This window comes from Brachyistius frenatus, unplaced genomic scaffold, assembly GCF_029030835.1.
Source record: "Brachyistius frenatus isolate BFR_SWC_R1_liver_20210118 unplaced genomic scaffold, ASM2903083v1 Contig_229, whole genome shotgun sequence".
NCBI lineage: Eukaryota > Metazoa > Chordata > Actinopteri > Embiotocidae > Brachyistius > Brachyistius frenatus.
Window position 1 is genome coordinate 378,391 of NW_027210828.1, and position 20,783 is coordinate 399,173.

General features: G+C 41.1%; 2 protein-coding genes across 2 annotated transcripts; one reads left to right on the forward strand and one right to left on the reverse strand.

The window, feature by feature from the left end:
* Positions 1–242: 242 nt before the first annotated feature.
* rgs14b (regulator of G protein signaling 14b) lies at positions 243–9,853 on the reverse strand. The gene is made up of 15 exons (XM_069720015.1): positions 9,719–9,853; positions 7,344–7,365; positions 7,033–7,184; positions 6,795–6,887; positions 5,750–5,893; positions 5,475–5,648; positions 5,301–5,382; positions 5,066–5,166; positions 4,634–4,852; positions 4,311–4,387; positions 3,871–3,997; positions 3,125–3,206; positions 2,331–2,383; positions 1,803–1,899; positions 243–1,265 (listed from the first exon to the last, which is right to left on the reverse strand). The coding sequence occupies exons 1-15, from the start codon at positions 9,761–9,763 to the stop codon at positions 994–996; spliced, it is 1,740 nt and encodes a 579-aa protein (XP_069576116.1). The 5' UTR covers positions 9,764–9,853; the 3' UTR covers positions 243–993.
* A 5,844-nt stretch (positions 9,854–15,697) lies between these two features.
* Positions 15,698–19,337, forward strand: arl3l1 (ADP ribosylation factor like GTPase 3, like 1). The gene is made up of 6 exons (XM_069720012.1): positions 15,698–15,781; positions 16,727–16,870; positions 18,168–18,284; positions 18,669–18,719; positions 18,838–19,023; positions 19,240–19,337. The coding sequence occupies exons 1-6, from the start codon at positions 15,764–15,766 to the stop codon at positions 19,285–19,287; spliced, it is 564 nt and encodes a 187-aa protein (XP_069576113.1). The 5' UTR covers positions 15,698–15,763; the 3' UTR covers positions 19,288–19,337.
* Positions 19,338–20,783: the final 1,446 nt, after the last annotated feature.

Sequence of the window (20,783 nt, forward strand, 5' to 3'; positions counted from 1 at the left end):
GTAGTTACAGTTGACACAGATACAGACCACACTTGCTTTAAACTGCATGAGCCACAAAGACAGACCGCCAGGGTTGTGAGGTCTGGCTGCACTCGTATGAAACCAAATCACGTAGCATATGTCAGGCCACAAACTACCCTGTGTGATGCCCCCCCCCCCAAAAAAAAAAAATTAAAAAAAATCGGCGAGTTCAAAGCCGAAATGTCTTTTCCCCACATCAAATGCAGACCGAAAGGATTACATTTAATCAGAAAACACTTTAATTCAACAGATTCACCCTGTGGAATATTTCTCTTGATCACAGCAACTGTCTCACTCTCTGTAATATCACATTAGTAAGTAATGCTCTGGACCCCGAGATGTGGTCTGACGGGACAGGAACACGGGACTTAACCAGGGGCTTCTCAAAGTGTCATCACAGCAAACTAAATGCACTTTTAAGTGCCAGAAACACACTTTTGAAAAAAGCAAGCAAGCACGCAAATGTAAAAAAAAATAGTTATTTAAAATATTCAAAACTAATATGCACAAAATATTTAATAAAGTAAGTTGAAATAAAGAAATCACAATAGTGCAAAACACTTTAAGAACCCCGTCTGGACAGTCACCAGTTCCTGTGAAACATGTTTTAGGTTAGAGTTCAAAGAAAAACACAACTGAAAAGTGAGGTGTGATAAAGAGAAGCAAAGTGAACATTAATCAAACTCTACAGCATTAAACATCAAGAAGAAATTCATAGCAAACATTCTTCCATGAGGATGTGTAGTGTTTTGAAGCGACACTATAAATCCTTGCCATGATCTTTTGTCTTCTTTAGATATTGCCTTAAATGGCCAATTATCAGCAGCAGAGATGATACCTCACTGCTGTCTCAGAGCTTATATGTGAACAACTTTAAAAAGTGCTTTTGGACCAATAATGAGTTTCTGTCTGTTGACATGATTCACAACACATTGATCATGTCTTCATCTGTCCCACAAAAACAAATGTCTTTCAAACTGCCGTTTCCCTCACGTCTTTGGGCTGCGGTTCAGTAGAATCCGGGTTTTTCTCCGCTGCTCCAGCTGAAGTTAATGACGTCGTGTCCAACTCTGCTTTGGAGTCAGCGGTGCAGGAGGAGCTGGTTGTACCGGGCTGGTCTATGTCCTGTCCCTGGTCTGAGGGAAGTTGCAGGAACGTAGGAACCTCCAGCTGCTCTTTGGTCAGAAGGCCTCGCTGGTCATCCACCCTGCTGCATTGAGCCCTCGTCAGCATGTCCAGTAACCCTAAAGCAGACAAAAACTCTCATTCGTTCTGGCATTTCTTTCAGAAAATAATAATAAATAAAAAGAACTATTTTAATCTGACTAAGTTATCCACATTTTGCAGCTGACAGTATGTCGGCAACCCTTAGTCTCCCTGATAAATAGTTTTAATAATAGATAATATTGTAAAATGTCTGAAAATATGTCCTGAATAAAGAGTTATCCCGGAATCTCTGTCCAGGCTAGATATTATGGTTTGGACGATATAGATAAAATATTCTATCGTACAACTTTATGATTCAAAAGCGATGTACACTGTGATGCAGAATATTTTCTGGAAATATATTTGAACACTTTTTTTTTTTTTTTTACTCACTACTCTTGAGTTGAACCTTGACTTGATAATTTGATTCCGTTTACAGACAAAAATCCAACATTTCACCATAGACTTTCTGTTATACACTAAATGACACGTAACACTCTCTGATGGCTGTTAAATCATACAACTACGAGTTGACATGTCGCCCAATGATAATAGATACTGCAGAGTTGTCCTACCGTCCATGTCACGGTTCTTATTGAGCTTGGGATGAGTCCTCGCTCTGTCGGTCTGCTGCGATGATCGAGCCTCCAGACCTGCACTTCCTGCTCCTGCCTAAGACCAAAATAGATTCCAGCATTATCAATATCTGAATCCAGGTTTCACAGAATTCCCACTAACATTGTATATGACTATAGATATACAATGCATACATACATAAAATTATATTATATTATCTATACAACAGCTAAAGCAGAAAAAGACATCATGCTGACATGCTCTTAATGCGTTCTAACTAAATAAAAATATCATGAAAATTAAAGACCAAAGATGTTCATTCATAGCCTGGGTCTTCAAATCAAAACTAATTATATTTACATAAAAATATTTCGCAAGCTCAGTAACTGGCAAAACTCTGTAATTTATATTTATCATTCCCACACACACAAAAAAACTTTGTACGGTTGTCAGTGTCATACAGATACAATCGAGTTTCTTCATGGCAACATGTTTTGTTGTCAGTTTCTACTGACATTGATACTGACCTGTGTGGCTACAGAAGAAGCACCACCTCTGGAAGTGTTGGTTTGGTCTTTACCTGCATCAACACACAGACGGATATCAGTTTCTAACCTCAAGTAGACAAGTAGTCAGTGAGCAGCTGACGACGCTTCAGAACTTTAACTTCCCTATTGTGTTTAACACCGACATCAGCCACACAAAAATATTCTCGACAACAATTAAACTGGTCCTCCTGGGATACAACCACTCCGATCAAGTCTACCACACTCTTCCTAAATGCAGTGAATGGAGCTGAGGCAGAGTTCACTGATCCAAAGTGAAGTTGGGTCTGGTCTCTTAGCAGTTGGAAAACGAGGTGAGAGAAGTGAAAGTGGCACAGCACTCAACAAACCAAATGGACTCGGACGTTTCAGCCCCACAGAAAAGAATGACGAGACGGAGAGAAACACACACAAGTAGGGAAAGAGGAGGATGCATACAGCGAAGCAGGAAAAACCAGGGCAGTAAAGTGGACAGTGAAATGAAGAACGCTTTCTGAGACGCATTAAGAAACAATTAAATGAAGGAGGCAGCAGAGGAGAACACACAAAGCAGTCGAAGGATCACCGATTAGATCGACCAACAGCTGATGGAGAGCTAAAATGTGCCTCTAGCCGATTTGACTGAACTTTGATTTCAGTTTCTTGTCATCCTGTGGCTGAATGTGCTTTTCAGGGAGCCGTGTCTTGATGTAATTTAAATGTTGCAATCATAACTCGGCCTGGTTCACATTTAACGCAATCACTGGGGGTTTTTAAAGGAGGTCAAGCATATTAACCTTTGATTTTGTCGAGTCGTAGCTTCTTATTGGCCAGTCTGAACACATTGCCGCTCATGTTCACAGGGTCGTCACTTCCAACCTACAACGGACAAGAAAATAAAAGACGAAGGACACGGGCAGACACACAATCAGTTGCAGTTTTGTGGGGACGAAGCATCAATACCCCGCGGAAGACGGATCTTGCATAACCCAGAGAAAACACACATTACTGCGTCAGAGATGGTGTGATTTCATCACTTATTACAGTAACAAAGTAGTGTGACACATTCAATTTTGAGTAATCACATTAAAACTACAGAATCTAAATAAATATTAACGTGATCACTGACTCGCTAACTGTTGCCTAGCAATAGTTGCTGTAAGTAGGCGAGGCAGACGAGTGCTGACAGGACATGATCAGAATATTTAATGTAGTTTTTTTTTTTTTTTTTTTTTTAAATGTCAGCAATTTCAAGTATGTACTTTGAAAAACAGAGGTGATTAGTAATCTTCCCCATTACTAAAATGTGACGTTAACAATTTCACACCTGCTTTCTTCACCTTTTTTTTTTTTTTCCAGGCATTTTCAGGTTTCAGAAATTAATGCAAAATTAATTGGTGGTATAATTGAACTAATCAATCATTTCTTTACAATTGAGAGATATGAATAAATGATCATTTACTTACACAGGCTACATATTAGAGCACCGTTCATGTGTGTCTCACACACACACACACACACACACACACACACACACACTCACCATGGTGACCAAGGCCTCTTGCGGCTTGAGGTGGTGCTTCTGCATCACTACAGAGAGGGCGTCCTGCAGAGTCTTACAAGACTTCGCCATGATCCCCACCGTCTTACCAGTGAAGGCAATCTCCAGCCTGAACGAAAACATGCATTTTAATATGCCCCCCTCACACAGTGAATCAAACCGATGATGCAGCAGAGAAGCATCACTGTCACGCAAAGTCTGTCGTCAAAAATACCAACCAACTAAATTAAATATTAGCAGGAAATCCAAATTTGATGTCATTTGATGACTAAAATGATTTCTGACCAGAGAGCCAGACTGTATGTCTCATGTAACACAAGGACTTCTCTCTAATATGGTGAGACGTGCCACTTTGTATTGGGGGTGTGAAAGTCTGCTAGGGTGACAATGACAGAGGAAAAAAAAAAAAGGAAATGACTCACGCAAATGTCACCCTGAGCTCAAGAGAGACTTGCTGATCTCTCAGTACGGAGCAGTCCTGTTCCAGCGATAAAGGTTGCTGTAGAGAGAGCAATAGTGTAATATCAGACTGAAAGAAAGAAGAGCGACTTTGTTTTAAGTGTCAGCATCGACAGGAGATCATTTAAAAGAAGTTTCAGAAATAAAGACGCTGAGGCAGTGAGAGAATGTTTGAACAGGAAGAGGGAAGTCATCTCTCATACTTCCTGTTGCGAAACAGTGTGGCAGACCAGGTGTTTTTCAACAGCTTGGTTTAAAGCTGCAGCTGGTGCTGTACAGTGCTTACCTTGTCCTTGCCCTGTAGGTAAATGATGACATCTTTCAGTGGAAAGCCTCTCTTCTCACACAGGCTAGCCAGCATGTCTTTGATCAGAAGGCCATTACGTGTGGGGGCCAAGGAGGCACTGCCATCGGGTAGGTAGACACAGCAGTAGCCCCCCTCCACACCTATACGACTCCCACCTCCACCACCCTGCTCGAGAGAGCGGGGACTCGACCGGCCATTCTACATCCACATAGAAAAGTGAAAAGAGGTCCCAAGAGTGAATAATATACTTCAAAACTATAGCTAGTCACTTTATGATAGAGGTTGTTATAAAGGTGAGATTTGTCACCTTGATGACTACATTCATTCTTGTTTGTCTCCAATCACAAAAACTTCAAATTCACATTGATTTCCCTTAAGCCCAGTCAGCTGTTTTGCCACAAATGTACTGACCTCTATCTGCCTGTGGAGGGAGCCAAGCTCCACACTGCTGGTCGATTTGACCGACATATAGTTCTCTTTCTTGGGGCCTGAAGCACGGATGTTGGATGCATCTATTGTTATTGACGGGACGAGAAACAGAGAAACAGATATAACGAGAGAGACGTAGAGAAACTAGAACATAAAATCACTGGATTTTCATCAAGGTTTAAGAGAAGCACAGATCTGCCCTTCAACAGGCACCGACCTCCCCAGGATCCTCTCTTCTGTTGCTGCACCACTGAGGCACTTTCACCACCTGGCAAGCTGTTAGAGTCTGACCTCTGGCTCTGTTGGAGGCAGTGACGCAATGAATGCCATTAGAGCAAAAGTCAAACAAGATCCCCATGTTTTTCCCTTCACTTCTTCTCAGTCCATCTACCTTCTTGTCACTCGAGGGACTTCTGGTGACCACGTCCTCCCAGGATCCCATGCGCACAGGCTCCGTGGAGAGCTTGGGGAGAAGTTTGCCTTCCACACTTGCCACGGTGCAGCTCTGGTAGAGAGGAGAGCGTACAAAGCGCCTGTAGCTGTCCATCTTCATCAGCTTAAATATCTGACACAAAGCAGGGAAGGTGGAGCAAAGAGTCATCTAAAGCACCAACAGTGAAATCCTGTATTACTGCGCTGACATGGGAGCGTGGACTCAACACAGACCTGTGCTTGAGCTTTGTTAAACATGTCAGGCGTGGGCCCTTTCAGGTCCCTCTCCTCCGTTTTGGCCGAGTCATCGATGTTGACCGAGTAGGGAGCACTGTCAGACAGGTAGGTGTTGTAGATGGAGGCAGCTGCAGCTTTCAGCTGGGAACAACAACAGCTCCATCAGACTGAATCACCCTGAAGATTAACTATGACCTAAACTTTGTTTCCTAATTATTGTTTACAAGCTGTTGAGACATCAGCAAAAAGAGACGCTGAATTAATTTCCCTAAGGAGTTCGTCTGAGTATTTTGCTTTCAGTAGCCATTTGAGAAAGCAGTCAGTGTGTTTAGAGCTATTAACTGACTTGATGTCTTTTCCTTGTCAAGTACACTTCTGGGAGGAAGAATTAAATCAACCCTTTCTAAGCATCTACACAGCAAGTCATACAAGTTGTTCAGGGCAATGCATTTCCCAGAGAGATGAGCACCCACAGAAACAAGGCTGATGAGTAGACACATATCAGTTGTTAGTTTCTTTCCTGCCTTGTTCAATTAGCATCAGAATTGCTTCAATAAAATGGCTGAAAAGCACTTCTTCCATCACTGAAATCGACAGGAAAATTAGCAATTTATGTTCATGCTACATAAAGCTTGGTAACTGACTAAAACATTACTGGCTTATGGACATATTGCTGTGTAGTAGCTGCAGACCACTACTTACTGTAAACATCTAAAACTACAAATAAGACTGGGCCAAAACTTAATATAAGGCAAGACCATTTATAAAATTCTAGGAGGGCTTTTAATTTGAAATGTCCTTTTAAGTTGAAAAGGATGCCGGAAGTCGTGGCATTCAGCCAAACCTTGGTGTGACTTTATCACTCAGTAATGGACATTTGCGTTTATAGGGCTGGCCCTTCTGTTGTGGTCCAGCTGAAAATAAGTTTCAGGGCAATGCCAATGACATATTAATTTAAACAAACTATAAAGAGAGTTTAAGGTCACATACACAACAGCATAATAAATCATGCATGTAAAAAGGTAGAAAAGTCCCATCATACCTCGTCCAAGGAAGTGGCTGGAATCTTCCTGAACTTCTCACAAGCCTGCCAGAATAAAATGTTCTCCGCACTCACCTCAGACCTCAAGAAGGCCTGTAAACAAACAAACAAACACACACACTGTAACACATAAGGCACACTTACTGAGATCATTAGAAAACATCAGCTCTTGAATTATTCCTAAATCGAGTAAAAGACCGACAGCAACACACCACTGTGTGCGTGTTGAGTGTCTCACCGTAAAGTAGCGGACACCGCAGAGGTCTTCCAACAGCTTCTCAAATGAGACGGCCCAGCTCAGCACACTGTTGGCGGGGCCGGTCTCACCGCCTGGAGACCCAGGAAGACTGGAGCTGCTGCCTCCACAGCCCCGTGCCGACATGTTCAACTCTACAACGTATTCAGACACAAACACGCCCCTTCATCAGCACAGAAAAGCATGACTGAGAAGGAAACAGAATCAGATATATTCATGCACAGACATGCTCAGATTGTAGAACTGTGAGAAGTACAGGATTGGCGGTGTGCGTGTTGACGTTTCATGCTCACCTCCATCTGACACGGCCTGGCTCTGTGAACAGAGAGATACAAGTCAGAGAACTTTACAACAACAACAAACTCACTAAAAAACAAACTAAAATCTAGAAGTTGATAATACAGAAAACTCTTCACCGATGCTGTAAGGGACTCGTTGTTTACAATGTTGATGCATTTCTGTAGCAGCTGAGAAATTAATCACTTGACTGACTCAAACAACCAAAAATAATGAATGAATGAATGAGTGTATTCAAATTTATATCTGTTGTCCCAGATTGCAGAGTCAAAAGAAAACCACTGACTAAAAGTTAACTGACAACATTTGGACAAAATAGTGGAGATTTTCAGTCCATTTCAATTTTACACCAACAGCCATACAGTGTACCGTAAATAGTCACAACACACCTGCATGCAGGCGTACATGTAGGAAGTGAAAAGCGAACAACGGCTGCATGTTTTTTTTACTCCGTGTAGTGCAATCAGCCGAGGCTGTTTTCACAGGAAGTGGTTTCAACACCGATGACAATATCGCTCATTCAGCTTTCAGAGCTCACAAAATCTTCACCTTATAAAAAGCTCCTTCTGTTTCCATTTAGACACTATCATTGACCGCATCCTGTAGACTATTTACACACAGACCTGAGCTGCCAACTGTGTTTGCATGTAACCCAGGTATCAAGATAACAACACGTTGATCCAAGAATGTACAAACAGAAAAGTTCCTGGTCAAGAATCCAGTTATGTGGAAATACTGTTTAAACGGGGAGAGGTTGGATGGCAGCACAGCGGCTCTGGGTTTTAATCTATAACCACTCCTGCTTAGAGTTCACATGCTCTTCTGTCTGGGTTTCCTCCCACAGTCCACAGACATGCCGGTACCAAATCTAAAATTTCACAGAGATGCGAGTGTGAGCAAGTCTGTCTATCAATGTAGGGTAATTCTGTGTGCGACGACCAGCTCAGAGAGTCTGTAGTAAACCTGTAGTAAAGGTCATCAATATTGTCACCAGTAATGGTCACTCACACTTTCATTGGCTTTTAGGTAAATGTAAGAAAAAGGAGTTCTAGCTGTTTGATGTCTATCAGAAACCAGCAACCAAACTTTGAACATATATTTCGTTGCAAGAGCAGTAGGAAATGAGCAACATCTAGTCTTCTACAGTTATTTTAAGTTTTTTCTTTTAAATATTTACCCCCAAAAAAGCAGAAGTAACAGTTAATGAAAAGTGTTTATATTTTTCTCTTTAACCTAATTTACACAGCAATTTGAGCTGGAGGTTTGTTTTCAGTTACATTTCTGCAGTATGCGTGATAACCTGCAACTTCCTCGTTTTTGATGCTACAAAATAAGAGCAGGAAACTAGAGGGATGGTGGTCACATTTGTTTTGACACTGCAGAATTTAAATGACCCAACTAGCCAATCATACTGCCGTTTGCACGGAGTCTCGTTTGTGTGTTGGTGCCTATTAAAAATTACACGACTAAAGTCTTCGATTTCTTGTTCTGCTGCGTAAATTCTGGCTTAAAAAACACAAACAAGTGTCAAGAAATAGATTTCCCAGGCTTAAGCCAGGACAGCAGGAAGTCAACAGAAGAGGCGAGACACACTTCATCCATAGCTTGTAAAAAAATTGTAATGAAAACAAATGATTCAACACCATCTTACTTACACACCTTTCAGTCTCTTAAACTGCATTTGGGGATTCTCCAAAACCGTTTTAAGCCAATGAGAAATAAATGTGCAAACAGGCTGTGAGAGTTAATGCAGCAAATAATGGGTGTGCTTCAATTCACACAAAATGCAAAGCAAAGATAGACTGTTTAAAACTAAAGCAACATCCACAATCTTTCCGCTTCAATAAAAACAACATGTATAGATACACTTTCACACCTTTTGCAGTGCTGAACCATTTCAAGAAATATTATGGTCTTGCGCAGAGTAAATTGAAGCCAACTCAGCCTACACATGACAGACTGGCCAACAGGCATGGCTTGGTATCTGCTTCTGGCTCCGGAAAAGGCCCAGCCTGTTTTCAGTAGCAACCAACTGAAGCCACACAGCCTGATTGGTTCTGGCATTGTCGAGGACTAGAGACAGACGACACAAGCCAACACGAGGTAACTGCTCCACCGCACTCTTGATACTTAGGACTGGATGTCATCTTTATAGCACAGTTAAAAAGCTGACTGAAAGAATTTATTCCGAGGTTACAAATTGGAACGTACTCAACACACCCAACTCCAAAATATTCTATTTAAATAGACCTATGCTCACTGTGTAAAAGGGGATAAAGCTTCTTGTACGATACATCACAACAGCAAACCATTGGATGCACAGGAAAGCTGCAGAGCCAAATCAAACCCAACAACAGTAGTGCCAACTCACCATCTGGCCAACAGGAATCCCGAAAGCATTGCAGTTCTTCGCCATGATGGCCCAGACACCAGACACCAAAGCCCTTCAGTCTCGCTCGATGTGCACACTGTCAAGAGACACAGCAGAGTGCTCCACCCAAACGTGAAGCACAAACTCAAAAAAAAACCTCATCACTTGGGTCTTCCTGTTACTTCCTGCCTGGAAGGGAAGTCTTGCCATAGCAACAAACCACAAAAGAGGAAGTATGGTTACTATGATCAAACTGTTCTCAGGTCTTGAGAAACACTATGATGTGGGAACGCAGACATTCACGCTCACTCTGCTTTTGATGTAGACTAGTCACTGTAAAAGTTACTTATCGCAGCGTTCAACCATTATGCACCGTGGATAGGAGTTTTGCACCTACAGTGATGGACATGAGGTTTTTCAAGCATGTGTCATAGTTTTCTCTTTAGGGGGGAAAAAAATAAAATAAATAAAAAAATAAAGCCGGTGAAGATTTCCTTTAATGGGGTTAAAATTGGAAAACAAAAAGGTCAAAGTCATGCTTTCAAACATGGATAAAAATCTACAACATGTGGCAGTAATTTTAACTTTATGATGATTATAGGCTCTCTGTTAAAGCATACATTCTTACACCGGTCTGGATCATTTAAAAACAAAAGTTATGGAGCACATTTGTTCGAAGCGTTGCGCACAGAAGACAAAAAAAGCACACCGAGTATGAAAAGTGTCATGTCCAAGTGTCCACCAGGGGGCGCTATGACTATGAGCAAATTTTACCATACAGGTGTCTTCAGTCCGGGACCGTTCTCATACCTGTAACATTTGGAGACGGTCACAGTCCACGTACATGAGATTTAAAGCAACTTGGAGTTTCATGGCAAGACGCTCAAAATGGCCACCACGGGCACACCCATCGACGAAAACGAATTAATTTTGGATAACTTGTCATCCCAAACGTGGTTAAAGAGTGAACCGAGTCCATTTTAAGTCAACGTAGCTTCCGGGGGCATCTACGAGCCATTTGGCCACGCCCACTCACGACTCCACTAAAACACTTAACTTTTCGCCGGGACACACGCGCGTAACCAATTTCAAATGAGTTTTTGAATATGATAAAGCCTCCAAAAAAAAAATGCAGTTCATTCGGTGCTCGGGCCCTAATGAGAACTACGCTACACAAATTAAATGAACCAAAGATAGATTCTCAAGTAACCTGCAAAGTAACTCACGGACGCGCCGATCGGCCTGGTTGCGATTGTCCTACCTTGTCGTCCGCCATGACGCCGCCGGCCGTGCTGCAGCGTTTATCATATTTCCTGTGGCGCTTTTGAGCTGCGACTTTTACGAGGCGGGAGAGCCTGTAAAGTCCGCTGAAAGTGACCATTCTCGGGGAGATAAACACACCGAGGCGAGAGAGACGACAACATCCAGCACGGTGCTGGAAACGCACAGGTCAGAGTTCATTAACACCTTCCGCTTGACCTATTTGGTGAGTTCTGACATGCGCACAAGCTGTTTGGCCAGGTGTAGCTGGACGAATTAATTACCTGTGCACATTTTTTTTTTTTTTTTTTTTTGTCCCCCTGTACAATTTGGATTTTTATTTTGTCATTTAGCTGACACTTCTGTCCAGAAACTTTCCTGTCAACTTTTGCCTGGATGTAAAAGCTGTTTTGCAAATCTGTCCCTTTGGGAATTTGATGGAGATTCAGAATAAAAGCCGAATAGTTTTGGGAATTTTAAAGTTTTCAGACAGTTTACATGTCAAAACATTCTTTACAGTCAAAGCAAAGCAGTTTAGCCTATAAATTAAAAAAAAATCTTGAATTGCTCTCATTGATGCTGGGAAAAAGCTCCAGCCTCCCATCCACCTTGAATGGAAAGCATTAAGAAAAAAAAAAAAGGCTGATCAGCAGCACTCTCTACTGGCCACTGTGTGACTGTATTGCTGTCTACGAAGCCCATGCATGACTTTGATAATAGATGATATGTACGTCTAAACTTAAACTCTTAAAATTCAAACAATAACGACCAAAGTCATCCTCAGCATTTGTCACAATATAAACTGTGAGGTAAGGCAGTGGGTAGTTTGCATAAGTAAACCAGGCAATACAGGCTATACATCATCATACCTCTGTCTCTTTGTGTCTGCCTCTACATCATGTTTGTGTGTGTCTGTAACAAGTGTAAAAAATTCCATCATTTTAACCTCAAACCCTTTTCAATTTAAAAAAAAATATATAAAAAAGACAGCAATCTTACTGTAATGGTTGCTGTCACTTCCACCTTCGAAACATACAAATAGTAGTATTGTTTGTGCTGTGTAGTTCCAGGAATTCATTTATTTGCATTGCTATCAGTGTTTATAATCAGCTTTGCCACGCCTTTCCCGAAGCAAAGACTATTAGGTTAAGCAAAGCATAGGTGGTCATCATTCAAGTCTGGAAGTAAAGAGACAACCCAGGTAATAAAACACATTGTATAATGTATATGGAATTTTCTAAAGGTACTTGACGATTCATGTAGAGGGTTTTAAGTGTGTCATTCCAATGAACTTTACTGTTAGTTTTAATTTTACATAATTATTTTCATGTCATTCAATTATCAGATTGTAAAACTAATATTTTCCAGCAGAAAATGGTTACTACAAAGATATCTCTATATGTTCTGCTTGGTCTTTTCCTCATGGGTAAGGAGCCACTTTGGATTTTACAGTTACATATATATTTGTACCTTATTGTCTGTTGATGTATATGCCAGTTCAGCTTTATAAAATATACTCTGTACTGTGTTATTGTAGATGACGTTCTCTCTTCCTGTGTTCCTGTCGAGTGTCTGAGATCTAACATTTCTCTGGCAGGTAAAGAAAAAAGGAAATCATTCACTCTTTTTTTAGACTACAGGAAATGTTATTTAGCAGCTAATGCACCTGGACATTGTCTGCCAATAAACTAAAAGGCGAGATGCATCGGAGAAATGTTCTTAATGTGATTTATTTTCCATCCCCCTCTATCTGTTTTCCCTATAGAGTCCTGTGATGTCTGCCATAACGACAGTCAGCGCATTGGTGATTAGTCCTCTCTTTCTTTTTATTTGTTCACTTCCAGATGAGTCCTATGAATTTTACATACAGTACAGTGGATGCAGTAATTGCTAGTGGGGTGTGGTAGTAGAATGAGGTCGTCTTAAATGTGGCAAACACGGGAGACTTCAAATATAAAGTAAGTGTTCATGAATTGGATTATTCTAATTTCGTGTTTTGCTGGAATTGGACTTTCATGAGTGGATGTGTCATGTATGCTTTGTTGTAAATGAAATGCTGACTGTCACATTCTTCTTCATGTTTACTATTCTCTCTTTAAAGGAAAAACAGACATTCCACCGAAATGCAAAAAAGGTAACTAATAACAACATACTTGTCTGTGGATTTGCATTAAAAATCATAAAGCCATACCTGTCTAATTAACTAACACTAAGACTGTTGCTTCTCTGCCCTTGTGTTTGTTTACGCTGACCATCAGCCTTTGCGGTGTTTGTCAACAGCACTGGATCCAGCGCACAGGAAGGTGATGACATCACTCTTACATGTGTCCATGACCTTCCCAATCTGGATCTGGCGTTCAGTTGGACAAAGGATGATAGTGTAATTGTAGGGCAAAATACAAGCGAGCTCATTCTCAAAGGAGTGCTTTCACCTGAAGCAGGACAATACAGCTGCTCTGTTCATAGCAGATGTGGGTCTTACACGTCTCTGCCACACGAGGTCACCGTAGCCAGTAAGTAGACATCCCCTTGTCATTTAGATTGTGGGCTTGTACTCATTAACCAAAGGCCTGAAAATAAATGAATTTTACAAATTATAAAATGAAAATGACAGAGCAGTAAAACTTAATAGATTTTAAGATATGAGCTATAGAATTCTTAAACACTTACATGACCCTTGATAGCTCGTGTCTTCACTGTCTGTCTGTATTTTGTCATTCTAACTGTCTGTGTGTCTCCGTCCAGACAACAGTGTGATCATCTTGGTGATCTGTGGTGTCTCAGCTTTGGTCCTGGTTCTGATTATGGCTCTGGTGATGAAGTTCAAACTGAAAAGAGACAATAGTAAGAGCTCACTTTAAGTTTTTTGTGCTATTAGACAACAAAGAAAAGAAAAGAATTAAAGTACCTATTGGTCCTATCTGTTTTCCTTAAGAAATATACTGTAGGTCTATGTTACAATGTTTCAAACATGTGTAAGCGAAAAGAGGCAGATGAGAAGGTTGATATGACTGCAGCCTTATTCGATGAAATGATATGTCCAATATAAAAGGTGTTGTGTGCAGCCACTTAGCACACAGTAGCTTATAGCACAAAGACTGGAAAATGGGTAAATAGCTAGTTTGGCTCTAAAAAGGTAATAAAATCCACCAACGATTACCTCTAAAGCTCACTAATAAAAACATGAAACATTGGTTGTTTAGTCTGTTTGTGTGCAGTTAAATCAAAGGCAAATAGTATGCAAAATGCAAAGATTAAAATAATATTTTTGCATTTCTACTTTCATTATCCGCTTTTTCTATCAAAAGAAAAGTTAGATGAGATATTATGTGCCACTCTTGTGTCGTGACATTCAACATGAAACTGGAGCCAAAAAACAGCTCATCTGTTACTGTGATTCTGTGTTACACTTTGGATTAAACCAACTATATGATACGATGCGATAATTTATGAACTTCAGAGATGCTGGATTATTGTTACAAATGGACAGAGCCAGGTGAGCTGTTTCCCCCTAATACCAGTCTTTGTGCTAAACTAGCTGGCTGCTGACTCCAGCCACATATCTACCACACAAACCAAAGACTGATATTGACGATGTTTAGTTTTTACACACTGCTGATCTTAGAGTTACAGAGCTGACTTGACTCAATGCGTATCATCAAGTATGACACCAACCCTCTTTCTTTCTGCAGCTAAACACAAAGAGAGGATGAGGCAGAGGGCGCAGATTGGGCAGAGTGGTGGTCCGGCTCCATTCACACCGAGGGGGTCCTAAATCAGAAACAGATGTCATATTCAAATATAACAAACACAGACCTTGTTTCATGAAAATAAAAAACTCTTCCATCTTCGTCTTGGAGACTGTGTGTGATCAGATGAAGTTACCAGCGTATCTTTGGGCCATTTCCCAAACGTAACGCGTCATTCATGTTAGTCTGCTCAATTGAGAAAAAGAGCCTAGAAATGTTTTAATCCAGACGCAGGAGAGGCATGCTCACACTAATCCTGCTAAATGCACTACTCACACGAGCGCACACTACACAGAGCAGCTTTACAGTGGCTGGCATGTAATGGATATATGGGACATAATGCTATCCACTCCTCTCCAAGGGGGGGGGGGTGTATGTGGGATTTGATAGTTGATTTATGAACACAGAAAAACTACTACATGATATAAGAATTTTGAAGCGTATGTGTTAAGTGCATTCATACTGCCAGTTCTCATGCTGCACTGAGTGTCTTTGTTTTTCTGCATTAACAGCAATTTTTGTCTCCGTAGCCATATGGCTTGAAACTTTTTTTATTTTATTATTATTTTTTTATCCCCGTGTGTTGGGTCAGGAAGGGGCTGTTTATTCAATTTCCTCCTACAGCAGGTGGCTAAGGGATAATCCAGGTAAAGCCACTGCAAAGTGGAGATGGCGGGATGGACAGAAGAAGGGGGAGGGATGGGGGGAGGGTGGATGGAGTGGCCTTTGCATGGATGACCAGGGCTAATTCTGGCCTCCTAATCCCGGTACCATCCACCCCCCCCCCTCTTCCTGCTTGCTAACCCTACACTCGGGAGCAATTGACGGCCAGGTAGACGTTACTATCACATACACACAAAGCACGTAACCCACCCAACTTTACCGAGGAGGAAGAGGGAAAAGGCGGAGGCTGCCGCTGGTACCTTGGTCTGGACAGCTAACCCGGGTGACCTGCATCGCCAACACACACCTGCGTGAGCTTCACTGGAGAATGTAGCTGCAGCCCCTCCAGCCAAACCACAGGAAACACACCAACATGGGAGAAGCTCAAAAGGTAGGTAACTTGATCTGGGGCAACAGGACGTACAAAGCCAAACGTGAACCTTCAGTATCTGTGTGATACAAAAGCTATTCTCACAGGTGGCTTGTGACTCACACATAATGAACCTCAAGCTTTTTTTTTTTTTTTTTCCTGTGAAGAAGCAGCCTTGATGCATCACCTCAATTCCTTGGCTTGTGTTGATACAGTGTACTAGCTATAATTGCATTTTTAAATGGGATCTCATTTGTTAGTCACACGCAACTGGAGCATTGAATCAAATGTTTAAAGCTACGGTGCCTCTTGTGAGTTTGTGTGGCTGTCTTGGTGAACCGTCTGCGGTTGTGCAACCTTGCAGACTAATCACATTAACGGTGCACTATTTTATGAATGGAGCTCTAATCAATGCCAGTGGTTTTCTAAATGAAGCATTCTTACAGAACGGGGGGGGGGGGGGGGCAGAAGCTACTCAATGGCTCCACAGACTGGGCAGTGTTGGGTGGAGAAAAATTAGTTCACAAATGTGTACACGTAAGAGGATCTTTGACCTGGAATAAGAAGGAGGCCAGTGGGATTTTTCTTAGGCTTCAGGTGGAAACTATATTTGTCTTTTCTTTTACCTCTTGATATTGTCAGATTGTTGATATGTCAGAGCAACATGTCACCTCCAAGGGAAGTAAAAAAAAAAAAAAATCAATGATCTGGTTTTCCAAGAACATGATGTCAAAAATAGACAGGTCTGATTTGATTCTGGTCACCTTTTTATTATTCCTGTGAATTGCTCTCAATGTTTCTATTCTAAACTGAAACATTACGAATCATAAATGACTTGATACGTTGATGCTTCTTGATCTCGACACAAGATAAGTACAAATCCTGGAAGATGCTGGCTGCTGTCACTTTAATGGTCTGCATGTCACAGTCTGCCTTATTCCATTTGACCGTCGTGCCTCTGCGCAGGGCTTACTCTCTGTCATAGAGAAGCTGAAGGGAACCACAGAGCAGGAGGTCAGGATAGTGCTTCTGGGGTTGGACAACGCCGGCAAGACCACCCTGCTGAAAGGCCTGGCCTCTGAAGATGTGAACACCATCACACCAACACAGGTGAGAGGGTCAAAAACCGGACGTACCAACACCACGACCTCAAGAAAGGTCATGATAATAATAAGACGCAAACACCACAACTCTGTCGCACACCTGCGGATGATGTGTTGTGTCCTTCGTTTGATTGAATCCCATCTTACCGTGAACAGATGAGGCACCATATAACATTAATTACCTGATGTCCCTTATTAAGTGTGGTTTATATAAACGGTGTATCTGCCCGAATTATTCCATCAATATTTTGTTAACTAACAAGTTAAAATGCTTGAAACACAAATACAATTTGTCTGCTGAATGCTTTTGCAAAGGTTATGATGGATTTTTTTTTGTGGGTTGAATGGAGCGTTTTCAGAAGATAATTTGTGTTTTCATGATGGGACAACCCAGTATTATAAAAGGCAGGCAGATTGTATTTAATCTTGTGAGACCAGCTGGACCAGTGGACACTCACTCTCAAAGTAATGGGATTCAGATGACCTTTGGTTTTCTGACACTGTGAAATGAAATGATTGGCCCCATGCTACACATGGTTTCACCACTAATCAGTGAAATAATGACGAGAGGATGTCAGATCATGTCATTATACCGTTAGATAACCTTTCATCAAGGGATAAAATGTGGCCTGACATGACCTTGCTGTTCTGCATGCTCTCAGCACAGATCCTGGCGAGGTCCCAATTATTTTTTTGTATTTATTTTTTTTCTTCATCATGTCCCTCTGATGTAATTATCAAACCTCTGATATCATTATCTAACACCCTTACATTACTCTGCCAAGTCCAGAGAAAACAAGAGCAGATGCGCTGCCAGGTCCTGGACAACTGCGACAGCTCATCAGACTCCATGCAGAGGGGATGTAGTCCAGGACGACATGGCAATAGTCGCCAAACCACGTAGCTAAATCAGACCTGACACATGAACACATACACTTCACTTGATCCTTGTGGTCTTATCTTCAGATTTGCTCTACAGCTGGCCCTCAGGATAAAGTTGTTACACAACTTCCTCGACTGAAACAGAGAGGAGCAGTGTTCTGAAAAACGTCTGTGGATTAACATGGTGACCACTTCCTTAGAAACACCTAAAGCACAGGCTGCACTCCAGCTGATACGTAACATGTTTTCATTAGAGAGTAACCACAGTGATTAATTCAATACACACACCTGTGTTCTACTACATTGCTACCTAATGAATTGCTTCATAATAATTTACAAGACTTCCCGAGTGTAGCCGATCCGTTTTAAATGGAAGGCATTGATGTGCAGTACAGTGACTCCACCTTTGTGTTTTACCTCAGGGCTTCAACATAAAGAGTGTTGCCTCTCATGGCATGAAACTTAACGTCTGGGACATTGGAGGACAGAGGAAGATCAGGACCTTCTGGAAGAAGTACCTGGAAAACACAGACCTCTTGGTGAGCAATTATATTCACTTCAAATTTACATTTCTCCTGACATGGAAGCAAAATAAAATAGATAATTTGTGATAGCATTTACCATACACAGATGATGTTCTATAATGCAGCAGTGTAGCACACATAAGGTCAGGTTAAGCAGCATAATTGTGTTTTCATGAAGGAACTTAATCATAAAACTCTAATGTTATAGGACTTTTTTTTTTTTAAAGGACTGGATACTGTGCGTTGTAGCCTTAATCAACACTGACTTTTTTGGCTGCTGTATATGAAAAGAGTGACTGACACTTTCAGGAGTTTATATAAAGATAACTTTCATTCATTGTTTTTTATTTTTTTTGTAAATTACAACATGATATCATTGTCATGTGTTTTTTCTTTTAGATTTATGTTATTGACAGCGCAGACAAGAAGCGGTTCGAGGAGACGGGACTGGTAAGCCTGCAAATACGTACTGACAACAACCAATGCAACATTTTGCTTACCAGACTGAACATATTGTGTTAAAAACCGTCCACAATTTAACAGTAGTCGTGTGTGTACTTGTGCGCAGGAGCTGTCCGAGCTGATTGACGAGGAGAATTTAAAGGGCGTTCCGGTGCTCGTCTTTGCCAACAAGCAGGATCTGGCCACAGCATCACCAGCCAGCGAGATCGCTGAGGGACTCAACCTGCACACATACCGGGACCGCGAGTGGCAGATTCAGGCTTGCTCGGCTGTGTCTGGGGAGGGAGTTCAGGTCAGACCCAACAGGGATTTATCGATTTCTCCTCTGCAGATGTAGCCTAATTCGCCACATAAAAGTTCTCCCTGTCTTCCTTCTGTGTTACATTGTACTGAAAATCTGATTTTATTTCTTTTTTTTATTTGCTAAGTGAGATGGTTTGGACGATTTTCCATCTTCAGTCTGTCTGAACCAATCTGTGAGCAGATTTTGTTTCCATTTCTCCAACAGGATGGCATGAACTGGATTTGCAACAACATTGTGAACAAGAAGAAGTGAACCAGCATCCCAAACAGCACTGACCAGAGTCAACGGGAGAACCAGCGTCACATAAGGGATTAAACAAATATTTCACTTCATTTAATATTTTATGTCCCCTCACTGATTTGAATAATCATTTTGTTTTTACACTTTGTGACATTTTTATGAATGTTTTGCAAATGTAGCTAATATAACAAAATATTTTCGCTACAATACGTGAATTAGGTTCTTGTTATAATATAATAAAAATATGTTTTTGTTCCCTGTATTTAAAGATCCTCGTCTGGTGAATCTGTGTGCTTTCTTAAACACTGAGAAAACCCAGCTGAGTGTGTAGCCATGTAGGACTGTTGTCGTTTGTCACATGTTATATAGGCACCAGTTCAGTGTGAGTGTAAAGTATGTGTTTTGAGGTTTTTGACAATAAAATAACTGGTCATTTCTGCTATTTTGTTTTCTTGTTTTCAAATCAAATGGCGCCATCAGTCATCAGATTCTCCAAATATACAGTATATACGTGCTCAGACAGTAAGGAAAGGCACATTAATGGTCAAATCATTTAGAAAATTCTCAGTGACAGAAATACATGAATGTGAATGTAAATACTTTGTTGAGTGACAAGAGGAACAATAACAAGCTGATCTGTTCCTGCTCAGCTGTCATCCCGCTTCATTTTCACACCACGGTGACAAGCACTTGCATTGTATAGCGTGAGAGAGACTAATTGAAAATCAAGAGTTAGAGAGAAGAGAGTTTACAATTACATTGAATGGCAGAACAAGATATTAAATTTTCAAGGCAGAGCGGAACAAACAGTGCAGGAAATTACACGCAGAGAGGCTGACTAATTTTCAGCGGGGACACTTTTTCTCAAATGTTTTATATGTTAATTCGGGGACTATTACAAAGTATACAGCCTCTCTTGCACCAGTATGGCTGTTTGTCAGGATTGCTTCTCACAGAGGTAGTTGGCCATATGACACCTCTCAGATCCAGCTGTGAACTCTGCGTGCTCCTCCAGCAGAAATGCAAATAGTTTACACAGTGAGAGCAACTTTGAAGAAAAAACCCTTTTCTTCTATTTCAAGATTTGGAAAAATGATTGTTCAGATCATTAATTCTATGTGCCCCCCCCCCCAGTCAGTTCATCTTTCCTCGGAGGAAAGCAGTCAGAGACCCTCTGGGCTTGAATACCCACACACCCCTGAGGTCATTCTTCACATATTTGTCCTTTAAACTGACCTTGGTGTAAGCTCAGACCTCCATTCATTTTGCCTCCACTTGGAGTTGGTTTTAATGGATCCTTTGTTTCTATTGTCTTGAGCTGTAATTAGCCATCTGAAAGCACTTTAAAAATCACATCAGCCAGCAGGCTTTGTTTTCTGTCCTCCTCGACATGAAATTATGTGAATTAATTTTTTTTTATTTTTTTTTTATGATGCTTGGAAAATAAGCTTTTTTTGTTGTTTAATTTGTATTCGTAAAATTACTGAATATTGGTTGAACAATTCAGT

Excerpts from the sequence above, each read along its gene's own strand:
- arl3l1 (XM_069720012.1), top strand. Across the intron at positions 18,285-18,668 it reads TGGAAAACACAGACCTCTTG|ATTTATGTTATTGACAGCGC; the intron begins GTGAGCAATTAT and ends TTTTTCTTTTAG. Across the intron at positions 19,024-19,239 it reads TGTCTGGGGAGGGAGTTCAG|GATGGCATGAACTGGATTTG; the intron begins GTCAGACCCAAC and ends TTTCTCCAACAG.
- rgs14b (XM_069720015.1), bottom strand. The coding sequence starts at position 9,763 with ATGGCGAAGAACTGCAATGCTTTCGGGATTCCTGTTGGCCAGATG. Across the intron at positions 4,388-4,633 it reads ACCTACAGGGCAAGGACAAG|CAACCTTTATCGCTGGAACA; the intron begins GTAAGCACTGTA and ends CTCTCTCTACAG. Across the intron at positions 3,998-4,310 it reads GAGCTCAGGGTGACATTTGC|GCTGGAGATTGCCTTCACTG; the intron begins GTGAGTCATTTC and ends GTTTTCGTTCAG.